The sequence below is a fragment of the Lichenostomus cassidix genome, chromosome 5 (assembly GCF_008360975.1).
Source record: "Lichenostomus cassidix isolate B80296 chromosome 5, HeHo_3.0, whole genome shotgun sequence".
Lineage (NCBI taxonomy): Eukaryota > Metazoa > Chordata > Aves > Passeriformes > Meliphagidae > Lichenostomus > Lichenostomus cassidix.
In genome coordinates this window covers 35,854,710-35,879,937 of record NC_139486.1, presented here as the reverse complement: position 1 = coordinate 35,879,937, position 25,228 = coordinate 35,854,710, and the positions used below count along the sequence as shown (strand labels likewise).

At 34.7% G+C, this 25,228-nt stretch overlaps 1 protein-coding gene across 2 annotated transcripts in view; it reads right to left on the bottom strand.

Moving 5' to 3' along the window:
* UBR1 (ubiquitin protein ligase E3 component n-recognin 1) overlaps positions 1–25,228 on the bottom strand; it is a 62,423-nt gene that overhangs the window by 14,837 nt on the left and 22,358 nt on the right. For both annotated transcript variants that reach the window (XM_085062287.1, XM_085062288.1), the window contains exons 11-34: positions 24,826–24,924; positions 23,997–24,154; positions 23,254–23,353; positions 22,853–22,981; positions 22,456–22,636; positions 21,483–21,544; positions 21,171–21,281; positions 20,198–20,263; positions 19,970–20,071; positions 19,287–19,350; positions 18,742–18,866; positions 17,757–17,809; positions 16,638–16,740; positions 16,068–16,116; positions 14,739–14,893; positions 13,750–13,849; positions 11,950–12,059; positions 10,443–10,532; positions 8,671–8,858; positions 7,354–7,559; positions 4,952–5,045; positions 2,459–2,611; positions 1,953–2,050; positions 1,287–1,380 (exon numbers count right to left, since the gene is read on the bottom strand). In XM_085062287.1, the coding sequence (XP_084918413.1) occupies positions 1,287–1,380; positions 1,953–2,050; positions 2,459–2,611; positions 4,952–5,045; positions 7,354–7,559; positions 8,671–8,858; positions 10,443–10,532; positions 11,950–12,059; positions 13,750–13,849; positions 14,739–14,893; positions 16,068–16,116; positions 16,638–16,740; positions 17,757–17,809; positions 18,742–18,866; positions 19,287–19,350; positions 19,970–20,071; positions 20,198–20,263; positions 21,171–21,281; positions 21,483–21,544; positions 22,456–22,636; positions 22,853–22,981; positions 23,254–23,353; positions 23,997–24,154; positions 24,826–24,924 (2,690 nt within the window). The remainder of the gene's footprint in view (positions 1–1,286; positions 1,381–1,952; positions 2,051–2,458; positions 2,612–4,951; positions 5,046–7,353; positions 7,560–8,670; positions 8,859–10,442; positions 10,533–11,949; positions 12,060–13,749; positions 13,850–14,738; positions 14,894–16,067; positions 16,117–16,637; positions 16,741–17,756; positions 17,810–18,741; positions 18,867–19,286; positions 19,351–19,969; positions 20,072–20,197; positions 20,264–21,170; positions 21,282–21,482; positions 21,545–22,455; positions 22,637–22,852; positions 22,982–23,253; positions 23,354–23,996; positions 24,155–24,825; positions 24,925–25,228) is intronic.

Sequence of the window (25,228 nt, the reverse complement as noted above, 5' to 3'; positions counted from 1 at the left end):
TAGTTACTGGTTAATCAATCACTAACAAAGTCTAAGTCCAAACCAGGAGAGTTATTTGTGAAAGAAATACTGAGTACAAAGACCACTTGTCTGGACAGAGGTGAAAAAAACCCCTAGTTTTAGTAGTAGACAAGCACCTTGACATAAAAGGCTCTACAAATTCAGGCATTAAGAGCTGCCAGCTTGGGAAGAGATTATTTCTGTATATTGCATTATAATTAACATTAGAAAAATGCAAACATCTCAAAGTAAAATACAATGAAAATAAACATTGTTAGAAACTGTAATTTTAAGTCCTGAAGTGAAAATAATGTGTTAAAAATGGAAGACATTTTAAGTGTGTTTTTAAACATATTTTTTAGCATTTAAGCTCTTTTCAAACAACATTAGGCTAGTTTATATAAAGGTAGTTATATGTAGGAAAGTGTTTAGCAGTTTTAATGGCTTGTGGGATTTTTTTGAAGTCCCATACAGAACTCTGTAATAGAAATATATGCCATTTGTATTAATTCTCCATATCTCTATGGACAAAGCAATTATACCACAGGTGGGGGTTTAACCAAGTTCACACTTAAACACCACACTGTTTAAGTTAACACCACACTGTTTAAGTTAGAACTACAGAATCTTTCCCATGAAGATCAGTTACCAAGAAAACAATCGATTCAACTTTCTGACAACAGAAATTTTTTTTTTTAAACAAATAAAAGATATATGTGGGTACTTTGCATAACTATGATGTCAGTCAGAAGTAGCAGAAGCAGAGTAGGTAGAGTATTATCTAAAAAGAAATAAGGGACAGCTGAGATCACTTGAAAAGTATCTACCCATTCATTCTGTTGTACTGGGCAAGTGCTTTTGCCCACTGAATAGAAACAGACAACACGCCCCTATTCTTTTAAGTGATCCATATTCCATTTTTGCATCCCAACTCACCTGAAATCTATGCTACAGACATGTAGCAGGAAAATTAAGGCAGACAGACAATAAATAACTTGCCTAAAAACACAGCAAATAACCGAAATCACTGGAACTGTAGCTTAGAAGACTCCAGACTTCTAGCTTTGTACCAAGAACATAAGAAGTACCAGACTGGATTTGCTCAAGAGGTCCACCTAGCTCCTCACAGATCCAATATTCACTGAATGCTTATGGAAAAGAGTAAGTAAGCCCCTAGTCAGACAAAACAAATCACATGTCTTTCCTTCAATACAAATTCTGAAGTATATCTAGTGTATTGAAGGGAAATTTAATCTAGTGCAGAGAACACTTGCAGTAACACTTACGAGGACTGAACTCCAAAACTAAGGATAGAATGGAAATCCAAAGCTGAGTTCCCCGTTCCCTTGTTGGTGAAAGCTGGAAGATTTTGTTTCTCTCCTTCCATGAAAAAAAAAAAAAAAAAAAAAGAACATGTCCATATTAAAAGCCAAAGAAGCTGTTACACTTTTACAACAGTGTAACAAAAGGCAGTCTTTTTATTGTAAACACACACCTCACCAGCCAGACTACATTCAATGATTCCTCCTTTAGGTAACATTTGCCTCTATTCCCCAAAATAATAGTTGATTCTCTGTGTCTTGTTTTCTCAACACTCATACCTATTTTCATTTTGTCCTTTTTTATTTAGTTTTTTTCTTTTTTACTGTCTCACAGTCAATACAAAAGTCTAATTAACCATGATCATTAGTCTGTTGACATCCTCTCCAAGTACACATAATATTTTTTCTATGGCAAAGATGAAAATAATTTAGGAGATGCCAGAAAATTGGTGAGGTCACTGAAATCAAGACATTAGCTCAGAATGGGCAATAACCTTATCCGCAGCTTTATTTGATACTGTCTTGACTGACAGCAAAATGTATTCTTTATTTGAAGTTTTCTGTTGGCACTAGTTAAAACATGTACTGACATATATTCCACAGAATAGTTTAAAAAATAAGATAGCAAACCTTTAGTATTTTTCACACTGTAGCCTGATATCCTGACTGTGACAATCTCCAGCCACCTAGTTAGAGACAGGATTTGAGCTACTGCTTCTGCATCCTCGCTGAAAATAAAAATAGAAAGCAGGTTTTACTTTAACACTCAAAGAGCCACCTAAACTTCGAAAACAGAGGACACAATTAGATCCAAACACATTTACTCAGTTCTACTGGCTTCAGAAATTTTGAGCAAACTGTACAAAATTAAGGCTAAATAATACATTTAGGTACTTCCTCATTTGATTTGAGCTCCAATGAACAGCAAACCCAAAAATGCTTTGTAAAAACTAAAAATTTACTGCCAAAAGAAGTATTTTAAGCTAAATAATCAATAAGGAGATATGCAGTATTGTATACAGATGAGGAAGCTCAAACCAAGTTTTCCTTCCAAAAATCTGAAAAACTGACCAGCCCCAAAGTATTTTTTCCCTTTTTTTCTTTTTAATTCGAGATTATGCAATCTGGTATTTCACCTGTTTACTTTTTGAGCCTGCAATGGAACAATAGGAATCACGGTATTGCAAAGAGATTTGCAAAGTGGACAAAGATACTCTCCATTCTCCAGGTCAAATATCTGTTCAACATGCAGACGTTGCCGAAAGTTCAGCTGCATTGCTTCAAAGTACCTACAACATTAAAAAGGAAATTACTAGAGAGTGGAATGGCTCAAATGCAATAGGAACACAATGGTTCAAAGCATAATTATACAGCAAACACTTATCCAAACCAACAAACAAGTCTTTTCCTTTGACTTATAACTCTTTTAAATCCTTAGATGTAAAAATAATAAAACGTGTGAGCACATACATGAACTCATGTAAAAATGCACGGCATATATCACTGATGGAAAAATGATGCCAAGTTTTCCTTGCTTACAATATCCTTATAAATTTCATCGAGATTTTGCATACAAGCAATTGTTACATCTTCTACTCTTCCTTCTTATCTTCAACATAACGAAACGTATCTACAAATCATATCCAACTCATAGCAAATTTGAAACAGGTATTGAACATATTGTTATTTAATTTTAGGAAAAACTACTGGTAACATTTCACGAATGATTCATCAGCTATTCATTGCAATTACCAAGCCTCATGGCTAGACAATGGAACCATAGCCTTCTTTCAACAGGAAGAGAGAATAATATATATTAGAATATCACACTTCAACTACTTTAAACTGAAAAGGAAGTAAGAAACAACTATGATCTTTTAATAGGTTTCATTATAATTTTTGCCCCCTCAGTGGATGCAGTAAGGCTTCAAATTTCATTAATGTCTCAGTGGCATTTATAGGAACAAAAAGATGGAACATTTAAATCTTCTTCTCCGGATACAAATTCAGTCCTAGGGTTCAGACTGAGTATGTAGGATCTTAGAGACACATATGAAATTACCTAAATTCCATACCACAGTAATAACTAGATTTTTTTTCATTTAAATATACATCTTAATGAAATAAAATAAAATCACATTTATGTGATAAGAGAAAGTGTATATGCAGGGGCACCTGCCAAAGTCCTAATGGATACAGAATATTTAGGAAAGTATTGTGTTACAAACAAAAAACCATACATTTATTTTCCCCACATTCACACAACTATGTTTTTGCAAGCAACTCCTCTTCCTCATACATGGCAACTACGAAGATATTCCACTCATTTGAACTTGTTCTGTTTTAGAGGGTTTGCAGTATTTTTAGGCTGCACATAGAAAGGTATGGCAGGCATTGTTCAGAGGAATATTAGTAAGTTAGAATGTCTGTTATGTAATAAATAAAAGACTATACTCAAACCTTCTGTGCCATCCTGTATGAGAAGAGCCTGTTGTCCATTTTAATCCCATTAACCCATACAGCAAGTCATCTTTTCTTAAAGAGAGCAAGGGAACTGAGCTCCAATGTTGCACTACTTAGATCTACGCAGATGTAGATGGATCTGCCAAGAGCAGATGTATTATACTCAAGGAACATACTTGTGATCATTTCAAGTGTGTGCACCTATTTATTCTGTACTGATGTTTTATTGTAAAAAGGAACATATCTACATACATATAGAAAAGTGAATGATAAGCACTAGAAGCTCAGTAAGATTTTTTTTGAAGTAAGTTGGCATAAACGCAAACAACAAAGCTCAACAGATTGTTTATAATTTATACCATATAAAGAGTAGCTTGTAATTGCATGATCCAACTCTATCTGTTGATAGTACTTCAGTGGGGTTATTTCTACTGTTATTTAACACTGTTTACATTGTTCAGAGTTGCCAGACCTAGGCGGAGTGAAACATAGGATGACTGTACCCTGCAAGCTAGGAAACTTGGTCTTTCAATATTCAGGTTGCATTCAGATCCAAAACACTTGGTCTAAATTGTGGGTCACCCAGACAATAGAAATCTTGTAAAGTTTATAGCAACTGTATCAATTCTTCCCCCCTACATTTCATTAAATGCTTCTTTACTGAGATGGGAGGGGTCACGAACAAATACTGAGAGAGAGATTTAACCTCTCCTATTATAAATGCAAGAACCTCTTCTAAAGTCTCCCTGGAATAAACAAGCTTCACACTTTAAGTACTGACCTGGTGGCAGACTTTTAAAGTACTTTTGCTATTGAATGCTCACCTGGAAGATTCCTACTGGTTCTCACTGGACTGCTAAAAGTAAACCTATTCAATATGGTTTCTTATGCTTGACCAGTTTTACTGCATTGTTTATATCTGCATAAATTAGCAATGCCTTCAAGATTATTCTCTGGGTCATAGAAGGCCCTAAAAACTTTTAATGATTATCATCTTCATAAAGTCAAAACATCCCCTGTGCCATATATCATTTTTAGATGAGTACCAATAATTTTGATCCCTTAATTAAATGTCCACGTACTGCACTGTGTTTTCAGTGTATTCTTAGATGATTTGGAAAATAGATTAATTAAAAACCATTAAAAAGCAGCAAAGACATCCTTACTTCTGCCAGCAGGCTGCATGCATCACATGACCACAGCTCCCTGTGTGGGTTCCACACGGTAAGTCAGGGTGCATGAAGAGAGGGTCTAGCGTATCTACAAACACATAGCAGGAAAATTATTGAATGAACAGCAACTTCCCATCACTATGAACAGAAATGAACAATATACACAGAGTATGAACCTTCAGATCTTCTTACAGTTTGCACAGTCAGATTAAAACTCCATTGGGCTAACTTTGCCACACCAATCATCCAGCAGAGTATTGACAAGACAGAACCCATTTGAATTACCGAAGCTTTTCCACTAATTCTAAAGAAAAAGACAACAAAATTCAAAAGCAAATTGGTTAAAAAGAAAAAAGGGTGCTTCTGTACTGGAACAGATTTGTGGTTGGATTCACTACTGCTGAAGATTTTATTGTCATTTTATTTTAAAATGAAAATACTAAGGACAAGTCAGATGAGTCATTTCTCCAACTAATTCCATGTATTTTCAAACCACCGACACAAAAAGCATTGCTGAGTATCAAAAATCCAGTCTGTTCTTTACTAGTGTTGCACAGCTCTAAACAACAGAAACATTATGACAATGTACTGCTGTCCTTCTGCTGCATGTGCACCCAAAGTGAGATCCCACTTTCGCCTTACAGATATCTACACAATACTGAACAACAGCAGTCCTTCAAGCCTCATCCGGTGGACTGTTTATGATTTTGAACAAGTACACTTGAATCTGACAGAAGGAAAGAAAAACACCTCTAGAACCTAAATTGCACTGAAAATAATTCTGTTTGACAGCAGCTGAAGCTGCCCTAAGTCAAATAGAGACTGAAATAAAAAAATAAACCTTGGTATAACACTAAATTGCCACTATATGCAGTTCTGCTGTAGGAACAAGCATTTTCCCACTTATTTAGATATTGAAAGAAAGAAGTTGTTACAGGGTTCCTGGTAACTGATGAGCAGCAGAGGACCATGCAGCAGGCTGTAAGTGCTATAAATAATGTCCAGAAACAGCTTTAGAAAAAGGAACTCCATTCCCTTCTTTTTTCAATTATTTCAATAGCCCAACATGTCACTGCAGAAAATTTACAAGTGTATCTGACTACAAGAGCATAGGATTTAATCTGTACTTCAGGCCACCACAGAAAAAAGGAAAAAAAAGATGCAATTAGTATATTACCTACATAAAAATTCTACACAACTGCCTCAAAAATGCCATTACCAGTAGTTTGCTGATTAAAAAAAAAAAAAAAAAAGGAGTAAGCAGGATTCCGCAGGAGTTCATCCTGGGCCTTGGACTATTCAGTACTCATTAATGATCCAGAGGAGAAAACACAAAACATCTTATTAGTGAAACAACTTGGTAAAGGTCTGTAAGCAGGATAGAAAATACAGTAATATCCTGGAGAAATATGAAAGAATTCTAAACTTTCCTTTGCTTTAGAATTCTGTCTGGTAACAATCAAGAGTTTACTTCTAAACTAAAGCAGGCATAATGAGCTGCACAAACAGAATTTAAAGCTATTTTCTACATAGCAGTATCAATAAAAAAATAGGACATAGTGTATGTTTTGCTCTATGAGCTGACCACAAACTACAAACCCCCCCCCCCATTTGAAAATAAGAAGGAATTTAAACTACAAACTGTAACAGTATCTATCTTGAAATACTACTCATTTTCTTTTTCAACAAGAGAACAAAAATATCAGTGAGTACTTAAGTTTTCCCTTTTCCTTGTATTTTTTTTTTTTTCCCTTAAGTAACAGACCAAAATTGCCACCATGTTTGGTCAACTGCTACTTACAAAAGAAATTTTGATGACCTTTGTGTTCCATGCTACCAATACACCATTACACAAATGTAACTCTTGGGATTGGGTAACTTTCTTGTATTCAGTTTTTTCTTCATTCATCAGATGATATATGATCCTTGCTTAGACTTTATTTTTTTTATATTGCTGTTTTTATTATTTCCTGGATATATAAGGGAGAAAAAAAAAACAAACCAAACACCCTCACCCTTTTCAGGTTGCCATATTGGCCTCTGATATCGTTCATTTATTTCCTCCATATTGGGAAAGTTTGCAGCTGTACTTGAATAAACAGGAATGGTGAACAGTCTTGGGTTTTTCTCCAAAGCAATCATTCCTACCAAATCTGCATGTCTTGTGAGATTAAAGCATTTTCTGATTTCCCCCACCAAAAAATCTAAATCTTCATATACTTCTCATTTAAGTTTTAAAGCATGGATTTCAGAACAATTCAAAAAATTTCAACTTTTTTTCTGAAATAAGGTGAGCCATTTACTAATCTGACCAAAGAAAAGAGTTTAGTTGGTTCTAATAGTTTAAGCTCCAGGGACAGAACTGCTTGTAGTCTAAGAGAAGAAAAATCACATACCCCCTGAGAGTTCAAGAATTCTGCTCCTATTCTGAGTTAAGGCAGTTGACTTCTGGACACAGGCAGATAATACCATGGCAGCACTTTCCAACTTTACTTCTTGCTCCTCCTGACAAAGAATACAGGTCAAAACTTCTTTCTCAGCAACAGACGGACCTCTTTTGGGACCCAAAGCAATTCTGGAGTAATCAACTGCTGAAGATACGCTGTAAGATCAGAAGTGACAGATGAAAAACAACCAGCTGGCCTTTTCTAAACAAACTGAATTCTTCTGGACATCTAACAAAGTCATATACTGCTAATATTTCTGGATTTATGCCAAACTGCTTTACAAAACCAAATGATGACCAAACAATGAAAAGACTCCTCAATCCTCATTACAATGCAGTATTCTTGAAAAACGGAAGGAGGAAGCCAGCTAACATAGAATAACACAATAAGACAGCAGGAAATTCAAGAAACTGTATTCATTGCAGATTAAATATATTTTGAACATTAAAATTGCTTCCCATTCTTTAACAAATGAATGCTACTACCTTAATTCAATGCTTCATGACACAATAAGCTTCCACATATTTTCTAAATATTCTCTATTTCCGAGTTCAGCAATGATTTATAGAACACAATTTATTAATGACCAAAGCATATGGAAGTCATCTGTACTTTTCTTCCAGTAGGTAGCTCCATTTTCCAGATTAGTCTTGTACAGCCCCAATTACACAAAAATTGTGAGCTGGATTAGGTGTAATATATTGAAGTATCTCTAGAACAGGAGCAATGCACATCAACAAGATTATACCCAATATAAACCGAACATCTTCAGTATGAAGTAAGATGCTAAAACCTAACAAACAAATCGCCAGTGATTTGAGCTACAAGAATAATATGTTCTTCATTGCAACCTAAACTTAAGGCACATTGGCTTTCAGACTCTTTCCAAATAAAATACTTAAGTTTTCATATAAGGTAGACAGTCACCTCCAAAATTAGTGCTGTCAACTCAACAGCTTTCTAATGACATTTTCTTAAACGTTATGCAATGTAAGAATCCATCATCTGAAGAAACTATTTTTTTATAGTTTATTTTATGCTGCTCTACAAAGTGATGCACTGTTTTTACATCAGCACATATGTGCTATACGACATAGAATTCTCTAACAGAAGATGACCTAAAAGGAAATAGAGACACAAGTTTGCTGACTGGAATGACACAATCCATCCCTTAAACCTACTTATGTACTTCATGTAGCGTAATGAGCTCATGTAGCAAGTAATGTACTCTTCCCACCAGAACTCTGGATGCCTGTTTTTTCTTACCTTTCTTCTTCCATAATATCATCTTCTTTCCCCTGGGCCTCCAGTGTGTTTTCATAAAGGAGCTTGTGGGTTTCAATGAAATTCCTCTGTAGGGCAGACATCTGGGCCATAATCTTCTGACGGTGCAACCTTGCTGCCTCTGCCTTTCTCTTCCGCTCAGCTTTCTCTTTATCCTGAGTGCTCTGGGTCTTACAATAAGAGAATAAAGAAATCACAGGGCAACTGCAAACATAAAAAAATGGAAAAACTCTTTCCCCAGTTATAGGCATTCTAACCACTGACATCAAATTCCCTAACTGACAACACTTTAATGAGGGAAAAATGTTAACTGCTATCTGAAGTAAAAATAAATAAAACTCAGATCTTTAAATGTTCACTAGGTTTATGTTAATGATAATGTTAATAGATAAACATTCACTAGACTGGACTTTTGTGGTGTACAGAAGATCACTAGTAAAATCCCTAGCCCAAAGACAAGATCAATAATACCCAAGTCATTTTAATTAGGTACTTGTCTGTTCTTAAAAAATTATAGTGAGTAGAAGGTCAAAGCTTTCTCCAGCGTTCTGTTATTTTGTTATAACCGAAACCCCTATTGAGTATTCAGTATCTCCCTTACAGTAATTGAAGAAAATTTTATCTTGAACTGCCTATCCATGACACAACAAGTGTGTCAGCTTTTTATGCATCTGTGTATTGCATTTTCATTTTTCTTTGTTACACTGAAAAACTTCTGCTTCCAATATTTACTTTTGCATCAAGTTTTCAAAAACCATAAACAAAGTAATTCTATGCTTTAGAAATGGAGAAGTCAAAAAACACAGGTAGAGTTTATTTAAACATACAGAACCTAACTCTTCCAACTCAATTACTTAAGGGACAAATGCAACATTATACACATTGCTTCCATTCACAGTACCATCACTTCTTGAGAAAAATCGAACAACAAACTGCTCCACAAGTAGAACTGTAAGAGACTAATTTCTTACTGACTTCTGTATTTTGTTTGATACTAGATATCATATGACAGCTACCTCAAAAAAGAAACACGGCATATGCTGTGTGGTAAGTTTAGAACTAGGCATGCTATGACCAGCCAAGACACTGTTTGGCAGCAAGCTGCTGCCAAACAAAATGTGTAAGAGCAAACTGGTCTGTCTTTGCATACTGGCTAATTAGATTTTTCTTTTCTATTTAAATGCCAATTGAAAACACAACCACACCATGGGACTGAAGACATCTCTGAAATCTCCATTTTCATTGTGTCACAAGATGCAGACGTTATTTTGAGGGAAGGGCAAAGAGACTGACAATCAGAATAATTACTCAGGGCTCATGTCTTTATACAATCAGGGCAAAGCAGATTAACCTCTTGATAGATACTATAAATGACAAGATATCATTTAAAGTGCATTTGTTTTTCTAATTACTGTATGACAGTGTAACAGAAAAGGTGGTCAAATCACAAAGACAAGAAATGGAAAATTAAACATAAATTACTTCCTTCAGCCCCCTCAGTTGCTTCACTTAACTTGGAAGTACAACCAAAACTCACATTAGCTGCTGATAATTCCATTAAACACGTTTAGCACAAATTTCACTTACTAAAAATACTATTCTTGGAACCTAAATCCTAGCTGTAGAAAAGATTTCAGAAATTAGTTTTGAAAAACCATCATTTTAGGATGCAATAAATTTAAACACATTAATGAAAATAGCCACTCAAAACATGAAATACAAGGCTTCCACTGAACTTTTATTTTTATTATTACCTCATCACCTTTTGTAGTTTCTGAGCCTGATGTAGCTCCTACTGCTGTCAAACTAGTTTTTTCTCTCATTCTCTTCACCATGTCAAACATCTAAAAATAGAGACTTAGATGTTAAAAATAAAACACGACTTAGCTCTAATAACAATATAGACTAACACATTTCCAATATTACAACATATAGACACTGAAACAGGCTGCCCAGAGAATTTGTGGATGCTGGAAGTGTTCAAGGCCAGGCTGGATGGGGCTGTAGGAAATCTGGTCTATTGGAAGGTGTCCTTACCCATGGCAGGGGCTTGGAGCCAGATGTTTAAGGTCCCTTCCAACCCAATCCATTCTATGACAGATAGCATTAAAACTCTTGGTATCTAGTTTAGTTTTATTTTCAAATGGATTAATACTCCTAAATAACAAAAACACCTAAGACTGTATGTGCACTCCCAGAACACTGCTGTGTCTGTATCCTACACCTGACAAACACTGCTCAGTACGAAGGGAAGTAAAATTCCTACAGATTTTTCAGTCTTCGAGCACTAACACTGCTAAGCAGCTAAAGCATCTGTACATCAGAAGAATGGACAGGCACCTCTAGCTTATTTCAAGTAGATGAGATATGGATCACCCCATGCAAACAGTAAAATCATGCAAAAATTTATACATCTGGAACAGAAAGCTCTCCCTATGCCAAATTAGTTAAAATTGGACCTTCAATTTTCATTTACTGCTTTCTCCAGCTATACTCAGTAAGCAGTCAGGTTTTGTTAATATTAAGTATTCTATGTTTACTATAGTTATCAATCAAAAGTTACTATATACTTTCAAAAGTACATTTTTATGTTTTGCCTTAGAATTTCAGAAAAATTAATTCTCTAAAAATCTTTTAAACCTGCCTATGTAATGTACCAGGACAGTTCAATTTTAGTAGCTGAAAATAGCTTTGAATCCTATTCTTGCTCTCTTTTCCAAGACCACTGCATTCTATGTGTGCCACATAAACCAAGAAGTCACCTAAACCAGAAAGGTCAAAATAGGACAGCAGGACTCAGCTCCTAAGCACAGGCACCATCCTCCTGGCCTGGAGAAGCTATCACAGACCTAGAAGTCTTTCTCATCTCTTACTGGATAATGGCAGGGTGTGGAACATAAAAATTCCACAAGTCAAAGATAGAATATGGCCAATAGTCAGATCTTTATGACTCAAGTCCTAATACTAGCAGTCTCTAAAATGCTTTCTGCATTAATAAATCTTTAGTCATCATTTGCTGTTATTTTGCAACAGAAATGTGAGGAATATACATAAAAATCTCATTACTGGAATGAGTTATCCATGCAAAAATTGACCTAATATTTGAGAGTACCAATAGCAAGTATAATACCGCAGAAGATTAAACTTCTCAGGAAATCACTGCAGATGTAAACACTGGATGACAGGTAGGAATGATAACATCTTTTATAAAAGCTTTCTACATTACTGGAATCAGATCATTCTTATCTCTCCTTTGTGTACCTGCAGTATCCAATTGACTGTGTCCTTCTGTGCCTCTAACTGGGGAACTCTCTTCAATTTTTCCAGAAGCATTAACACATTCACAGCATTCATAGCTGAGCTTCCCATTCCTTTACAAAGTGAAAAATAGAAAAGGGCCTTCAGAGAAAAAAAAAAAAAAAAACCCTAACATTTTAATGTATTTACAACCAGGGACATGCCTTAAAATACTGCTAATTACATAACACACACATGAACACAAACTCTGTAATTACATATCTGGTATAACTTCATTTGTTTCTTTCAGTTGTATATAATTTCTCCCCTTGTAGATCAATCATTTCTGCTTTAGAAAATTTTTGCTTAATAATGTCTGCTTAAAAGGGAATTGCATTTCACTTCAGACGGAAGCCATAAGCTCTTTAGAGTTTACCTATGTTTGCCAATAGCTTAGTGTGTACATGTTTATTTCTAATCACAAAAGCTATTGTTATTACAGTAATTATTTCCTTCATCACAACTTAGTGGGAGTTCATAGCATTCTAGGCCTTTCTCTAACACAAGAATGCTTTAAAATAAAGACCATTCTCTTCAATGATATTTCTTTTGCAGCATTTTCTATATGGAATTAATCATACATTTTTAGTAGGGAGAGAAACACATTGCAAAAATAACTTTCTTTTAATAAATAGCTTCTCAAAAAGAGGTTTCTTACAAAAATACTGGTTATTTTTGCATCCCTTAGGTGTAACTTGGGCTTTGGTTTTTCTGGTTATGCAAAACTGATGGTAGCAAAGCATTCTCTAGCACTGCTGTTATAATTACTACTTTTAATGTATTACTGTAGTTGACATGAAGCTTCTGAAATGGAAATACTTTCAGTGTGATGATGATACTTCATCCTGAACAATAACAAAAAATTAAAAAATAAAGTGCATCGGGAGTGCTTTTCAAACACATTTTTTTTTAAACTAAATAAAGGGACGTCAGTAATTTTCTATATTTATTCTTGTAGAAGGTATTTGTACGACATATAAATGTGTTGTTCAGGACCATGGTTTAGTGGTGCACTTGGCAGTGCTAAGTTAACATTTGGACTTAACGATCTTAGAGGTCTTTTCCAACATGAATAATTTTATGATTCCATGATTTTACAATTCTTATCTCTGTTGCATCTCACAAGTAGCAGTAATGTTTAGCTTGATAATGGAATTTTTTTATTTATTCTTACACAACGAAGCAGAAACTCTAGATAAGATGGAAGATTATTTAGAAAATGCAGATTCCAACTCCCACACAGTAGTCCTGAATGAAATATTAGGAAATGCTCAATAGAGATTCAAAAAAGAATAAAGTGCATGCCACAGCCACTAAGTTTTGTTTTTATTTTCACCACTATGGAATAAGACTAACTTGCAGGTAAATCAGTAATTGTACAGCTCAGGAGAACCAAAGATGGATGCAGTTCACAAAAATCCACTGCGATTTTTCAAAGAGTTCTTCATTTTCATTTCAATGCTGTTCTTGTAAAGGAAAAACCATTTTCAGTTATGTAACACTAGTACCACTTGTCATTTCTTTCCCAGGAAGAGAAGCACATATCCCCTTCAACGTACCTGGCAACTGGGAATAAAGGAAGCTAGTCCAAACTTGGTTTCTTAATTATTGAAAAAAAATTTATATTATCAGGTTTTAATTATATAACAAAAAGTAAAACCTTTCTAACTAAAATCACAGAACAATTTCTTCCAGTTTATCTTAGTCCTTACAAAATCAAGTTAGCCTAGTTCAGTCTGTGCTTTTAAAGAAAAGGAAACATACGTGTCGCTTTGTGATAAAAATCAAAGGTTACTTCTTCTTCGGGAGACTTCTGTAACTGCTGCTTCTCTTCCAGTAACCCTAGAGAAAGCAGATGAAGCACCTGAAAAAAAGTGAAAAATTAATGATTCTCATTGGATGTTTAAGATAAGGAACATAAAATAAGGATGTTTAATACAGTTCTGTAGTATATGTTTATTATATTAATGATAAAACACGTAAAAGTGCAAAGATCATACACGGAAAGTGAAATAAAAAAGCACAGTATAAACTTACTGCATATTATTTGCACTAAAATTAATCAACTTGCAAATGCTTTATATTAGTAATGTGAAAAACCTTGTCACTTTGCTGATATAAATTCCTATTTGGCCAATTTCATAATCCAAAGATTATCAGGATAGTCAAGGCAATTAAATAATCAACACACTCTAACAAAATGGATGAATTCAAGGAGTCTGTAATTTCAGGTCCTAATTCTATAAATATTAAAATAACAACCCTCCAAAAATAAACAAACAAAAAAACACCCCAAAAACATTTCAACAATATCTTAAAAGACTAATGTCACTGCAGTAAAATTAAATGTTTAAATACTTACAAAAATTATATTATTTTACGACTGAGGCCCCAAAGACATTTATGTAACTGCAGCTCAAAAAGTGAAGGAACTCCAAATATCAAAGGGTTACTTAATTGTGAAGTTTCAAAAAAGTATGAGGTAAGGAGAATTACATATTGAAATAGCTTCAGTGATGAGGCAACACAGGGAGGAAAGCCAAATAGAACACTTGAATACTATTGTGTATCATGTTTCTATTTTACAACAGAAACAGGTAATTAGATAATTAAATTTTTTTTCTTTGTCAGTAAGATTTATAAAAACTAATTTGGGGACAAAAAAATTTAAATTTAAAGTGTATCTTCACACATTTTGATCTTATCACTCAATACAGGAATGACCACCAGAAGATGACCAAGGCTAACCATACCATTTGGATCATAGCCTCAGTCCACAGATGTGTTTCCAGCTCTACCGCTCTCTGCAGAAGAGTCCGCAGGATGTGCATCATAACATCACAGTTCAGAATCCTCACCACGTTGCTGAATGCAGGACTGAAGTCTGGAGGAGGAGGTGGTGGCAATGCTAGAAAACAGATGTGCAAAGATATCAATGAACTGATATCCCACCCAAGACTACAGGCAAAAGCAGAGACCACAAACATACTAATTTCAGTCAAAGAAAAACGGGACCTTTAAATTAATGAAACCATGCTCAAATACAATTGTTTGCCTAAGTCAACCTTCATCTTTGGCAAAAAAGTACTTTTAGTAAGTGCTTACATAAAACACATGCAAGCTCAGTTAAACATTCAATAACAATTATTAGCTGAATCTGTAAATGCAGATTTTTTAACAGTTTGCACTGCCTTATCACTTACATATCACTATTAAACATACAGTTTGTACTTTGTATCAAGTATAAACTTTTCAAGCAGTTAAATGCAAGTGAGGAATGGAGCTTCCAGACTCCACTACAGTGTCACATGTCTGGAGCTCTAAATTTTTCTGCTACTGGCATTCCAGTCATTTCTAGTTAAGTACGTTTTCTGAGCTAATACTGGAGCTGTGTGATGTGGAACCTTGGCATCTACTAACAGCAGCTCATTTAACACCACAGCCTTTCCCACCTGGGAAGCACTGACTTCAGTCATCTTTTGGTACCTGGCTGTCTATTTTCAGATTACGTCTTTTCAGAGCACCCCTGTGAATGCAGTATCTCTGAAACCATCATTCTTTTGACAATTTAGACTGAATGAAGTTACTGAGAAAGACAAACACAGCCACATTAAAGAATACGCAGGAAGTACCTGCAAGAAAATATGTAGCGTCAGGGGAACACACATCAATGTCAAAAGATATCTTGGCATTTTGGAATCATACTGTGCAGTTATATGTGAATTTCTGACAATTACATCCAATAAACTGTATATTTTTATATTTCTGCAAAATTAATCTGCATCTTAGTTACTCCACCATAAAAATCTCTGAGTTGTTCATGGGTTTGTCAATAGGTACTATGCCATGTTTATCTCCCTACATGTAAATTAAACTAAAAATTCCAGATTTCCTGTGATAAAGAAAAAAGACAAAAGAAATACCAGTTGCTCATTAATTACAATTACTACAAATCAAAATAAATTTAATATGAACTCAACTATCCACTATTAAATCACATCTCCCAAAGCTCAGTCTATGTACACAACTACACACACTACCAAATTATCACATTTGTTGAATCATCCATTTTATAATTTTACCTTCATCCCTGTTTTCTTGTTTTCTTCTTTTCTTTTGTGTATGTTCAGCCTACAGAAAAAGGAGTGTTGTTGTATCAGCACCTCTATGGAAGTACACAATTATGAGATTAATGCAGTAACAAGAAACCCTGCACTAGAAATATGGCAAGATACATAGTGAATGCCTGGTTTCCTACAAGAATTTTATCTGAAATACATTTACCAACATTGCATTCTGCATTTAAATTTGTAGTAAAGATAAATAATTGGACATATCTGCTCCCTCAGTAAGAGTTACAAAAGCAAAGTTTGGGGTTTCCCCACGCAAAGATAATTCTTATGTTTTGTTCTCAGCATAACAAGTTAACAGAATTAATACAAGTCGCCCCAGAGGAAACACTAATGCAAACCATACCATGTCAATTTGTATTGACAGTCTTAACTTCATGAAACATGGAATTTTGAAGGTAGCTGCATATACTCTTTACTGAACCAATTTCTTTAGATTGCATTAATTCTGCAAAATTCTTTAAATGTTCCTAAGTATGTACTATTTTTTTAACCTTTTAAAGTGTATCTTACACTTCTTACCTTGCTGTGCTGGGTCTTAGTGTAGTGATAAAAGAACATATTGAACTCCTTCAAGCATTCGTCTTTCAGTTCATAAACTCCATGGCCAGAGACACCCGGTTTCCTTCCAGAGAAATATTTCACAACATACAGATCAGTAATGTACATTCAGCACATCTTTGAATGTAAACAAACACAATTTGTTTTCTAAGGAATGAGGAACTGTAATGGTTACTTCACTAACTTATTAAAAACAGAGAGTGAGTACAATTAAGAGTCTTAAAAAAATTTAAGAGAGGATTTACAGGAGTGAACAATCCAGCAGCAAAATATTTCTAGTCTACACCATCTACAGCACGCCACATAGCCTCTGAAAACTCTTTTTAACTGTATGGCTTAGAATTTCAGGCATTGGATGTTATCATATAAAATTCAATCCTTTATTTAACCAAAGTATAAAACAAGTAATACTTGCTACCTTCCAGCCAGTGAGATTTTTTGAACCGTGCATGTAATTCCCAAAGTAAAATTCCTAAGTACACCTACAGTTGCTCTTAAACACAAACAAGCAAGCCACATAAAATTTAAAATAAGGTATACTAAAGTAATTAAGGTAAGACATTTTTCTCACAAAAATAGCAGACATTTGGACTAGCTTCTTTCAGCTATTCCAACTGATTGTTCTACATTTGCATACACACAAACACACATATATATATTTATATATATAATTAACTCCCCAAAGAAAGGGGGAACGTTCCAGAAAGTTATCAACTAAGTAACATTTACATCAGTTCTTAGATGGCAATTGCCAAAGGCACAATGAGTTGTTAATGTTCGTAACTATCTTTGGAAAAAAATCAATTTTTGACAATTCTCACACTAGGACATGAAATAACTAAACTCCTGAAACTCCTCAAACTGAATTTCATGACAGAGGGTGGCAAAGGGAGAGAAGTAGGGGCAGCTTAGGATGTTCCACACATTTTTCTTTCCTATGCATATTTGCAAACATATCTATTTCAAGACAGCAAAATAATAGCTGAACTGAGACTGTGCAGTTCAAATTGCTTAACCCAAATAATCTAAAAAAACTGATTTCACATTTGAGCTACTTATAAAACAACATTAAGAACTTACTTAAATGTAGCCACTTTATCAATTACATTCTCCAAGCCAGTTTCATTGTTCTCCTGGTAAAAAAATATAGTTTGGGATAAATATATAATGATTCAAATATCTTCAGTATTATTCTATGTGTAACAAAAATAGACAAACAGATTTAGATTATTCCCTAATTCATGAACTACCATATTTTGCCTGCTGTTAATCAGAAAGCAGACACTCAGAACTGACAAGTTCCAAGGAAATACTTAAGATAGATAACACTTTCACTTAACAATGTAGAACTTCATTAATAACAGAGCTGAATCACTAGAAACAGGTCAATGTTTACCCAACCTTAATGGAGGGGTAAACACAGGTTTAGGTATTTTAGAACAGTGAATGTGGGTATTATGACAATATTTCAGGATACTTAATTTACAATAAAAATTTAAGGTTTTTTGCATTGACTGCTGGTTTTGAACACTTGCACAGACTGTAAAATCTAATCCACATCTCTTGTCTTTGCTTGAATCTTTAACAAGTGGAACAGAATGGCACGGAAATCTGTGTTTTCAAATAGACCTTTACAACACTTGAATTCAAATGGAACTTCACAGGTTAAAGGGATCAAAATTACAGGCTCTAATTTATTAATGGTACACAGGGCAAAATGGAACCCAGCTGCATCATCCTTTAGGGCCAAAACAGAAAATTTCACAACTTCATTTTTTGAGTCTAGGAGAACTACAGCTGAGTATTCTAAAAACATTCACTTCTTAATCAAAAAGCATAATTCCCACACAAGTCTTTTATAATCAATCCAAACTTGAATCTACAACATTTACCCTTACATCAGTAAGGTGTGTAAGCCCCTGTGTCATGCCATTTTGTAATTCTCAAACCAACAGTTAAGTTTTACATTAGAAATAATTCCATATAAAGATATGAAAGTTAAAGAAGAAGGACATAAAACAAGAAGAAGTCAATTAAGGAAAAAAGTAAATAAATCAGGACTCACGTTTTCAGGCAAGGACTTGGTAATTGCACTGTGAGCCATTGGTTCAATACATAACAGATGGATGATTTCCCTCATTATAACATCTTCTTTTGTCACATTACTGATTCCAGGCACATATCTTTCCCCTGTCAGAGTGAACCAAAAGGAGAAGAATGGCAAGTGTGACAGGTATAAAGCAAATCAGAACTTTGCAACATGATAATGGTATTGCTGGGATGTTTCATTGTATAAATTTGCATTTGTCAGAAGTCTGTCCCAACTGTCAGAGTTAAAATGTTTCTTAGCCTAGCTTCCTAACAAAATGGGCCAAGATAGACTCTCTTCATATTCCACTTTTATGTTAATTATGAAGTTATCTAATAGCTTTTTTCACTGTGCAACTCCTATTGCTTCCAGCTGAAAAATGCTTGTGTTACTGAATTTTCTACTTAAAAGAGACACTCTCCAGTATCCTCTCTATGCTGTCTATGTTAAAGAAAATCATCAAGCCTGTTCTGTCAAAGTAATCATCCATTACTACAACAACAGAGAGAAATTAAACTTACCCACAACATAGATGAGAATCTGTAGCATCTCTTCTATTAAAACATTATATTGCTTAATCAAATCCTGCAAGAATTGGAGAAATTAGGTAAAAAAAAAGAGGTGCAGAAAAATCCATCCATCAAATGACACTGAGCTCAGCCTTCATATCTACTACTTTGCTGAAGCACTGTACTGTAAGGAGAAGCTTCCATTCTAACAAGCTGGAACAAGTTCCTGCTCCTGTAAAGGAGATATTATACAGCAACTAAAATGCAAAATTCACATGCAAAAAAAGAAACAACAGCTAAAAAAAAGTACCCAAAGTGAAGGGTTATAGCAAACCCTTCAAGTTTTAAGAGTTCAAGCCACAAGAAGTAGTGTAACAACCCAAGAAACTTCCAACCAAAATAAAAGCACATAACATGGCCTAAGAGACACAAAAATGCTGCAGTAAAGTCATTTACATGGATTTTGGTATATTCCCTATGAAATAAAGGTCGAAAGGAGCAAAACCTGCTTGCTAATTTTGAAGAAGCCTCTACAAATTCCATGTACAAAATACCTACCTAACCACTAGCTCCAGTGTTTACTGACTCCTAGTGTGGCCTTAAAAATGCAGTTATCAAGAGCAGCTTGTTTTTCTCATAGATGTTTCCTATACTCAAAGCTGACAAATTAAACAGCAGAAAAACTCGCTACTTACCTGATCTTTGGTGGGTTTGATCTTTTTGAAAGCATCAGCAAGCTCATATCTCTGCAGTATCAGCAGGAGGAACTGGTTTGGATCCATAAGAGATGCACCTATCTATCAAAAAAACCCAAATTAATATGAACATAACTTACTATTTCAAAATCAAGCAAATTTAACTGAATTTTTTAAAATACATAGAAGTTTTATAAGACAAGTATGCAATGATTCATAACATTATACCTGGAGCATGATGATGTCTTTATCATACATCTCTTCTCTGCATTTAACATCTTGATAATAGAATACCTAAGAAACAGGAAAATAGAATATAGATACAAAGTAATGTACTACCAAATGTGCATCAGTCAATCTCTGAGGCTTTTTCAAATTGTACCAGACCTCTATTGAGTAAAGAAAAGTCCATATTTGTTTAAAAATAAATGTGTACTTTGGAAGCGAAAAATTATTTTTTCACCTATACAGAAAAAGTCAATGCCATACTTCACATCCCTTCCAAGAGGGCATAATTCCAATAACTGCTTCTGATTAAAGTCAAAACATCCTCCTTCTCCTACCTCAGTTCTAGGAAAGACAATTCTACAGGAGTTTACCAATATTTACTTTGATTTCACCAAATGGTGCTGTGCAAGGTTAGCAGGGAATTTCTGCCATCAAAGGAAGAGAAAAAAAAAAAAAAAAAACCAAACAAAAACACCACCCCAAAGTGAAGCCAAAGCAGGCAAGGGTAGACTCTTCCCTTGACCTTTACTCTTGCAGTAGAAGTCACAAGTATTAGAAAATGTCTGTATGCCTAGCATACGGTTCTCAAAAGTTTAGTATGAAATTAATACAGTTTAACTTTTGCATATAATAATTTCTATACACCAAGAGGAACTTCTAACATTTTATGTTAGAAGCAAGAGTACTAACAGGTACTCATGCAGTAATTATGAGATCTGAAAGTAGCTTACAAGTAGACACCAGTAATATTAATACTGTTTCACAGAGTAGGAAACAGTCATAATAGAGATGAAAATACATCTAAGACAGGGAGGTAAACCATTGTTGAAGGTAGAAATAAAACCATGTAACCTGAACTCCCACCTAGAAACCTTTCTATTTATTGTAGAAGTGACCCCATGATCTCTCTCTGCACTGGATGAACCCCTTGCAGCGTTACTGAGAAACCCTTGCAAACACTATTAGGGAGTACCTGGCTTATCAGGGAGAGCCCATTCCTTCTCCACATCTCTGCAGCAACCTGAGCAACCAAGACAAGGCATCGCAAAGGATATTCTACTAGCAGCTCTACTTGAAATTCTTCCTAGAATTTAAAAAAGGGAAAAAAAAACAACCACTTAAAAATAAACCTGCTAAGTCCTAGTGAACCAAGACATATTGACAGCTGGAAAATAACTTGTATGTGTGCCATGAAGGTTAGGGGATATAGCTTTAGGCTTTTTTCTTCACAGAGTATAAATCACAAGAAGTACTTGGAGGAAAAAAAAAAAAAAAAGACTCTTACAGGTGAAACAAACTCATGCAATCTTGAGATGGCTCCAGTCTTGCTTAATCGTACATGAAGACCTACAAAACCAAGGAAGAAAAATCAGAAAATATATCAAAATCAGTGAAGGTTCTCCAACCCCCTTCTAAATGTTAACTAAATCATCTACAACTCAGAATTACAGAAAAAAGATCAAGTTTATTTAGGAAAGACTTCATACTTTTCCTTTTCTTTTTTAAGATGAAATATCTATTACATTATCACAACAGTTCTTACCAGTCTTACAATCCATTATTTTATGAACAAATTTATTCACTGAATGAATTAACTAACACCATCTAAATTGAGATGCTATATCATATTAGCAAAATTTTTATTTCACATTTAAATCATACATCAGCAGTAAACGAATTTCAAGACTACAAGGCTTAACAGACGGCATCTTGGTATCAAATGACGTGATAAAGAATCCACAGCTTAATAATAGCATATGATTTCATTTGTTTTCTACAGAAAGCACTGATCATCCACTGCTGTGGTCCTCTGTATTCTGTCTGGAAACCTGTCCTGGCATGTTGCAAACGTATGTCTTTTGTCAGGAGCATTTTAACAGTCCTAAGATATATGTGGCCGGAAAATAAATTCAAGATACAGTAATAATGGACATTTAGTTAGACAAAGCAAGCAGAAACAGAACCACCAACAGTCCTGAGAAAAATAAGTATCTCATTAAAAAGGAAAATTTTTCCTTCTTGCCTGACTTCTCTCTCCCATTTAGAAATACATCCTCCAACCTCCACAGCAAGTATTATTTTGAGAAAAACTTTCCCTTAGTGGGACATACGGAGAACACATACTCCTGATCCTGAGAAGGTAAAAAAGTCAGAGAGCAATTGATCTGTGAAGCACTTAATCCAAACGTTTTCTGAAGTAAAGAAATAGAGATGGATGATAAACATGGTTTAAACAGCAATCAAAACACATCACCTACCAGCAAGAGTCCTAGACAGTGGCAAATGTATGCTGACAGGATCTGCAGACACTCTGTAAGGTCTGCTCTCCAGGGTATGGCCACATAAGTGAAATACTGTCTTTTCCCGAGAGCGACCATTTGTGCTGCACCTCATCACAGCTTTATGGCATTCTCTGTATGACCTGAGCAACAGCTCTTCCTAGAAATTAAAATAAATGTTTAAGTTATATTTAAAAATTATGCAGTCCATCCTCTCTCTCTTTGTCACACCTCAGATTAACTATTTCAGACTAATTTTTTTGTGGGGAACTATATTGAACAATACTGGGCTTTTGTAAGGGCTGCTATTTCAAAAGCCCTCAGGAAGATTCACAAAAGGCATGCATGCAAGAATTCAGACAACTGATATACTTACATCACAGGCACACCACTCCTGGAACATCAAAAGAATGTTCTTGAGCTGCATCTGTATGGCAATAGCTGCTTCCCAGTCAGGGTCCACCTCAATGTGCTGACCAATCTGTCTTTTTATCTCCTCCATTCCCTGCAATGGAGATCCCACAAAATACTCTGTCTGAATCAGTGATCACAGGCTTAACACAACACAAAATTTCACAATCAAAAGGTAAAATACATATAGCTAAAACTGATGAGTATTACTTCTATAAACATGACTTCTTCACCCACACAAAAACAGGGATTGAAGAATTTACCATCGTGATTGCATGTTTATATCCAAAATATTGTTACAGGAAAAAAGAGGAGCTGTAATCTCTTTACAACAGAGTATTAGAAAATTATTCAAATGTACTGTACCTGCATACAAGTTAGAATCCTTAGGAAAGAAACGAATCCTTCTAAAAAACGCTCCCTCAGACGGTCTGTCCACACTGTAGGCTTGCTGACTAAGACATACCTGTCCCCAAAGAAAATATTATCATTCTTTATTCAGACTTCTCTTCTTATGTTTATATTTCAAGTGTTCTTGAAATACAATTGTTTTCAATTCTTTTAATACCATCAATTACATCGTCAAATTACATCACCCTCCCCATCTTAAACTATTCAGAAAATTTCCCCAAATACTAGAGCTACTAGTCACTTGGTGTGACTCCACCAGTGGAAATCAACAATTTTTTTTTAATTCCAAGGTATTTGGGGTGGTTTGCTTTCACAAATTACTCAGTTTATTAGAGAAATCTGGTACCTGTAAAAGTAGAAAACCCTATGCAGATAAGCACAATACAGCTTTCCCAGAATGGTAACAAATAGGAGACGAATTTCCCATACTGTCTTACAGTAGATATATTTTATTTATTAATGGAAATATTATATGCTATTAGATAATTGAAAACCAAAAATTGTTTTTACAGAATCTAATTTTGGTACTTTAAAAATTTAAGTTTCCACTGAAAAAGAAAATATTAAAATTTTATGCGTGTTTTTTGAGGGGTTTGGTTTTGGTTTTAAAGCAGTTTTATCATCAGACTCTGAATTGAAACACTTCAGCGTACTACCAATTTTTTAGAGCTGCTCCAGCTTCTCAGCCTTCCACTTACCTGAGGTCATATATGACTGCATATACTCGATTCAGTTTGTCCTGACTGTAGCCTTGGAAGTTGAACTTGTCATTTTTGTCTAGGTACTCTGGAAGCACTTCTAGGAGTGTCTCTGTAATGGTGGTGATTACATTTTGCTCTTCAATAAGATGTCGGGCCTGCAAGAACAAAGTGAAAATTTTTTCTTCCTAGTTCTGCTAAATAATTTGTAATCAGAAAGATTGGATTCAAAGGAAAAAATACTTGGACAAAAATATTTTAAGCATTTGCAAAGAGCCCAAGACAAAAAAACTCCTACAGTATTTATTATATAGGAACAATTGCTATCAACTTTGTCTATTTGTTCAATTCTGACAGCATCTATATAACGGATATGCTATTTCTTTCCTTGAATGATCATGTAGAAAAGAATTTTTATATTAGTACTTCAGCCACTAAACATATAACCTTTAAAATTCATACACATACCTCCCCCCCATAACATTAAAAATATTTCATCCCCACAAAAAGATTTTTAACCTTGTTACTCCCTTGCCCTGTTCTTAAAGTCACATAGGAAGGTAAATGTGAACAGCAAATAAATACACAAAGTTAATGCAGAGTACAATGTGCCAAGAACTTATTTGCATTCCTTCTATGCTCTGTAATGAATTTTCACCATGAAGTCAAGCCCCTGCTTTCATATCAGCCTTAACAAATCTCCAAATCATTCATATTCAACTCAGCAATGCATGAAGACTGCCCACCAAATACAACAATCTGCAAAGGTGGCATTGCTAGCAATTCTCAAACTTGTTTTATACCTCTAGCAGAGACAGGCTGTACATACCAGAGTTGGTACAGTGAACATCTGAACTGAGAGTGCTGTCACAGAGAGAACTCTGTCATGATCATCACTGATGTATTCTTTTTGCAATGCCTTGTAATACTAGAAAAAGAGAATGTTGGGGACATGAAACATTTTTATTAACATTTGTTTACTTTTTTATTTACAAGAATTATGTCCCACTGTGCTTCTCCCACTTAATAGTAGCAACCAAAAATGGCACAATGTCCTCAATGTACCAAAGCAATTCAATATGGCCTCATTGCCTTGATACTGAAGATAAAGACAAATTTAATTGATCTGCCAGATTGGAACCAAAATTTTTTTCTCCTACAATCAATATTCCTCAGCAAAAATATTAAGTATCTGAAAAAAATCCATAAAGACATTTTTTTATAAAACAAGT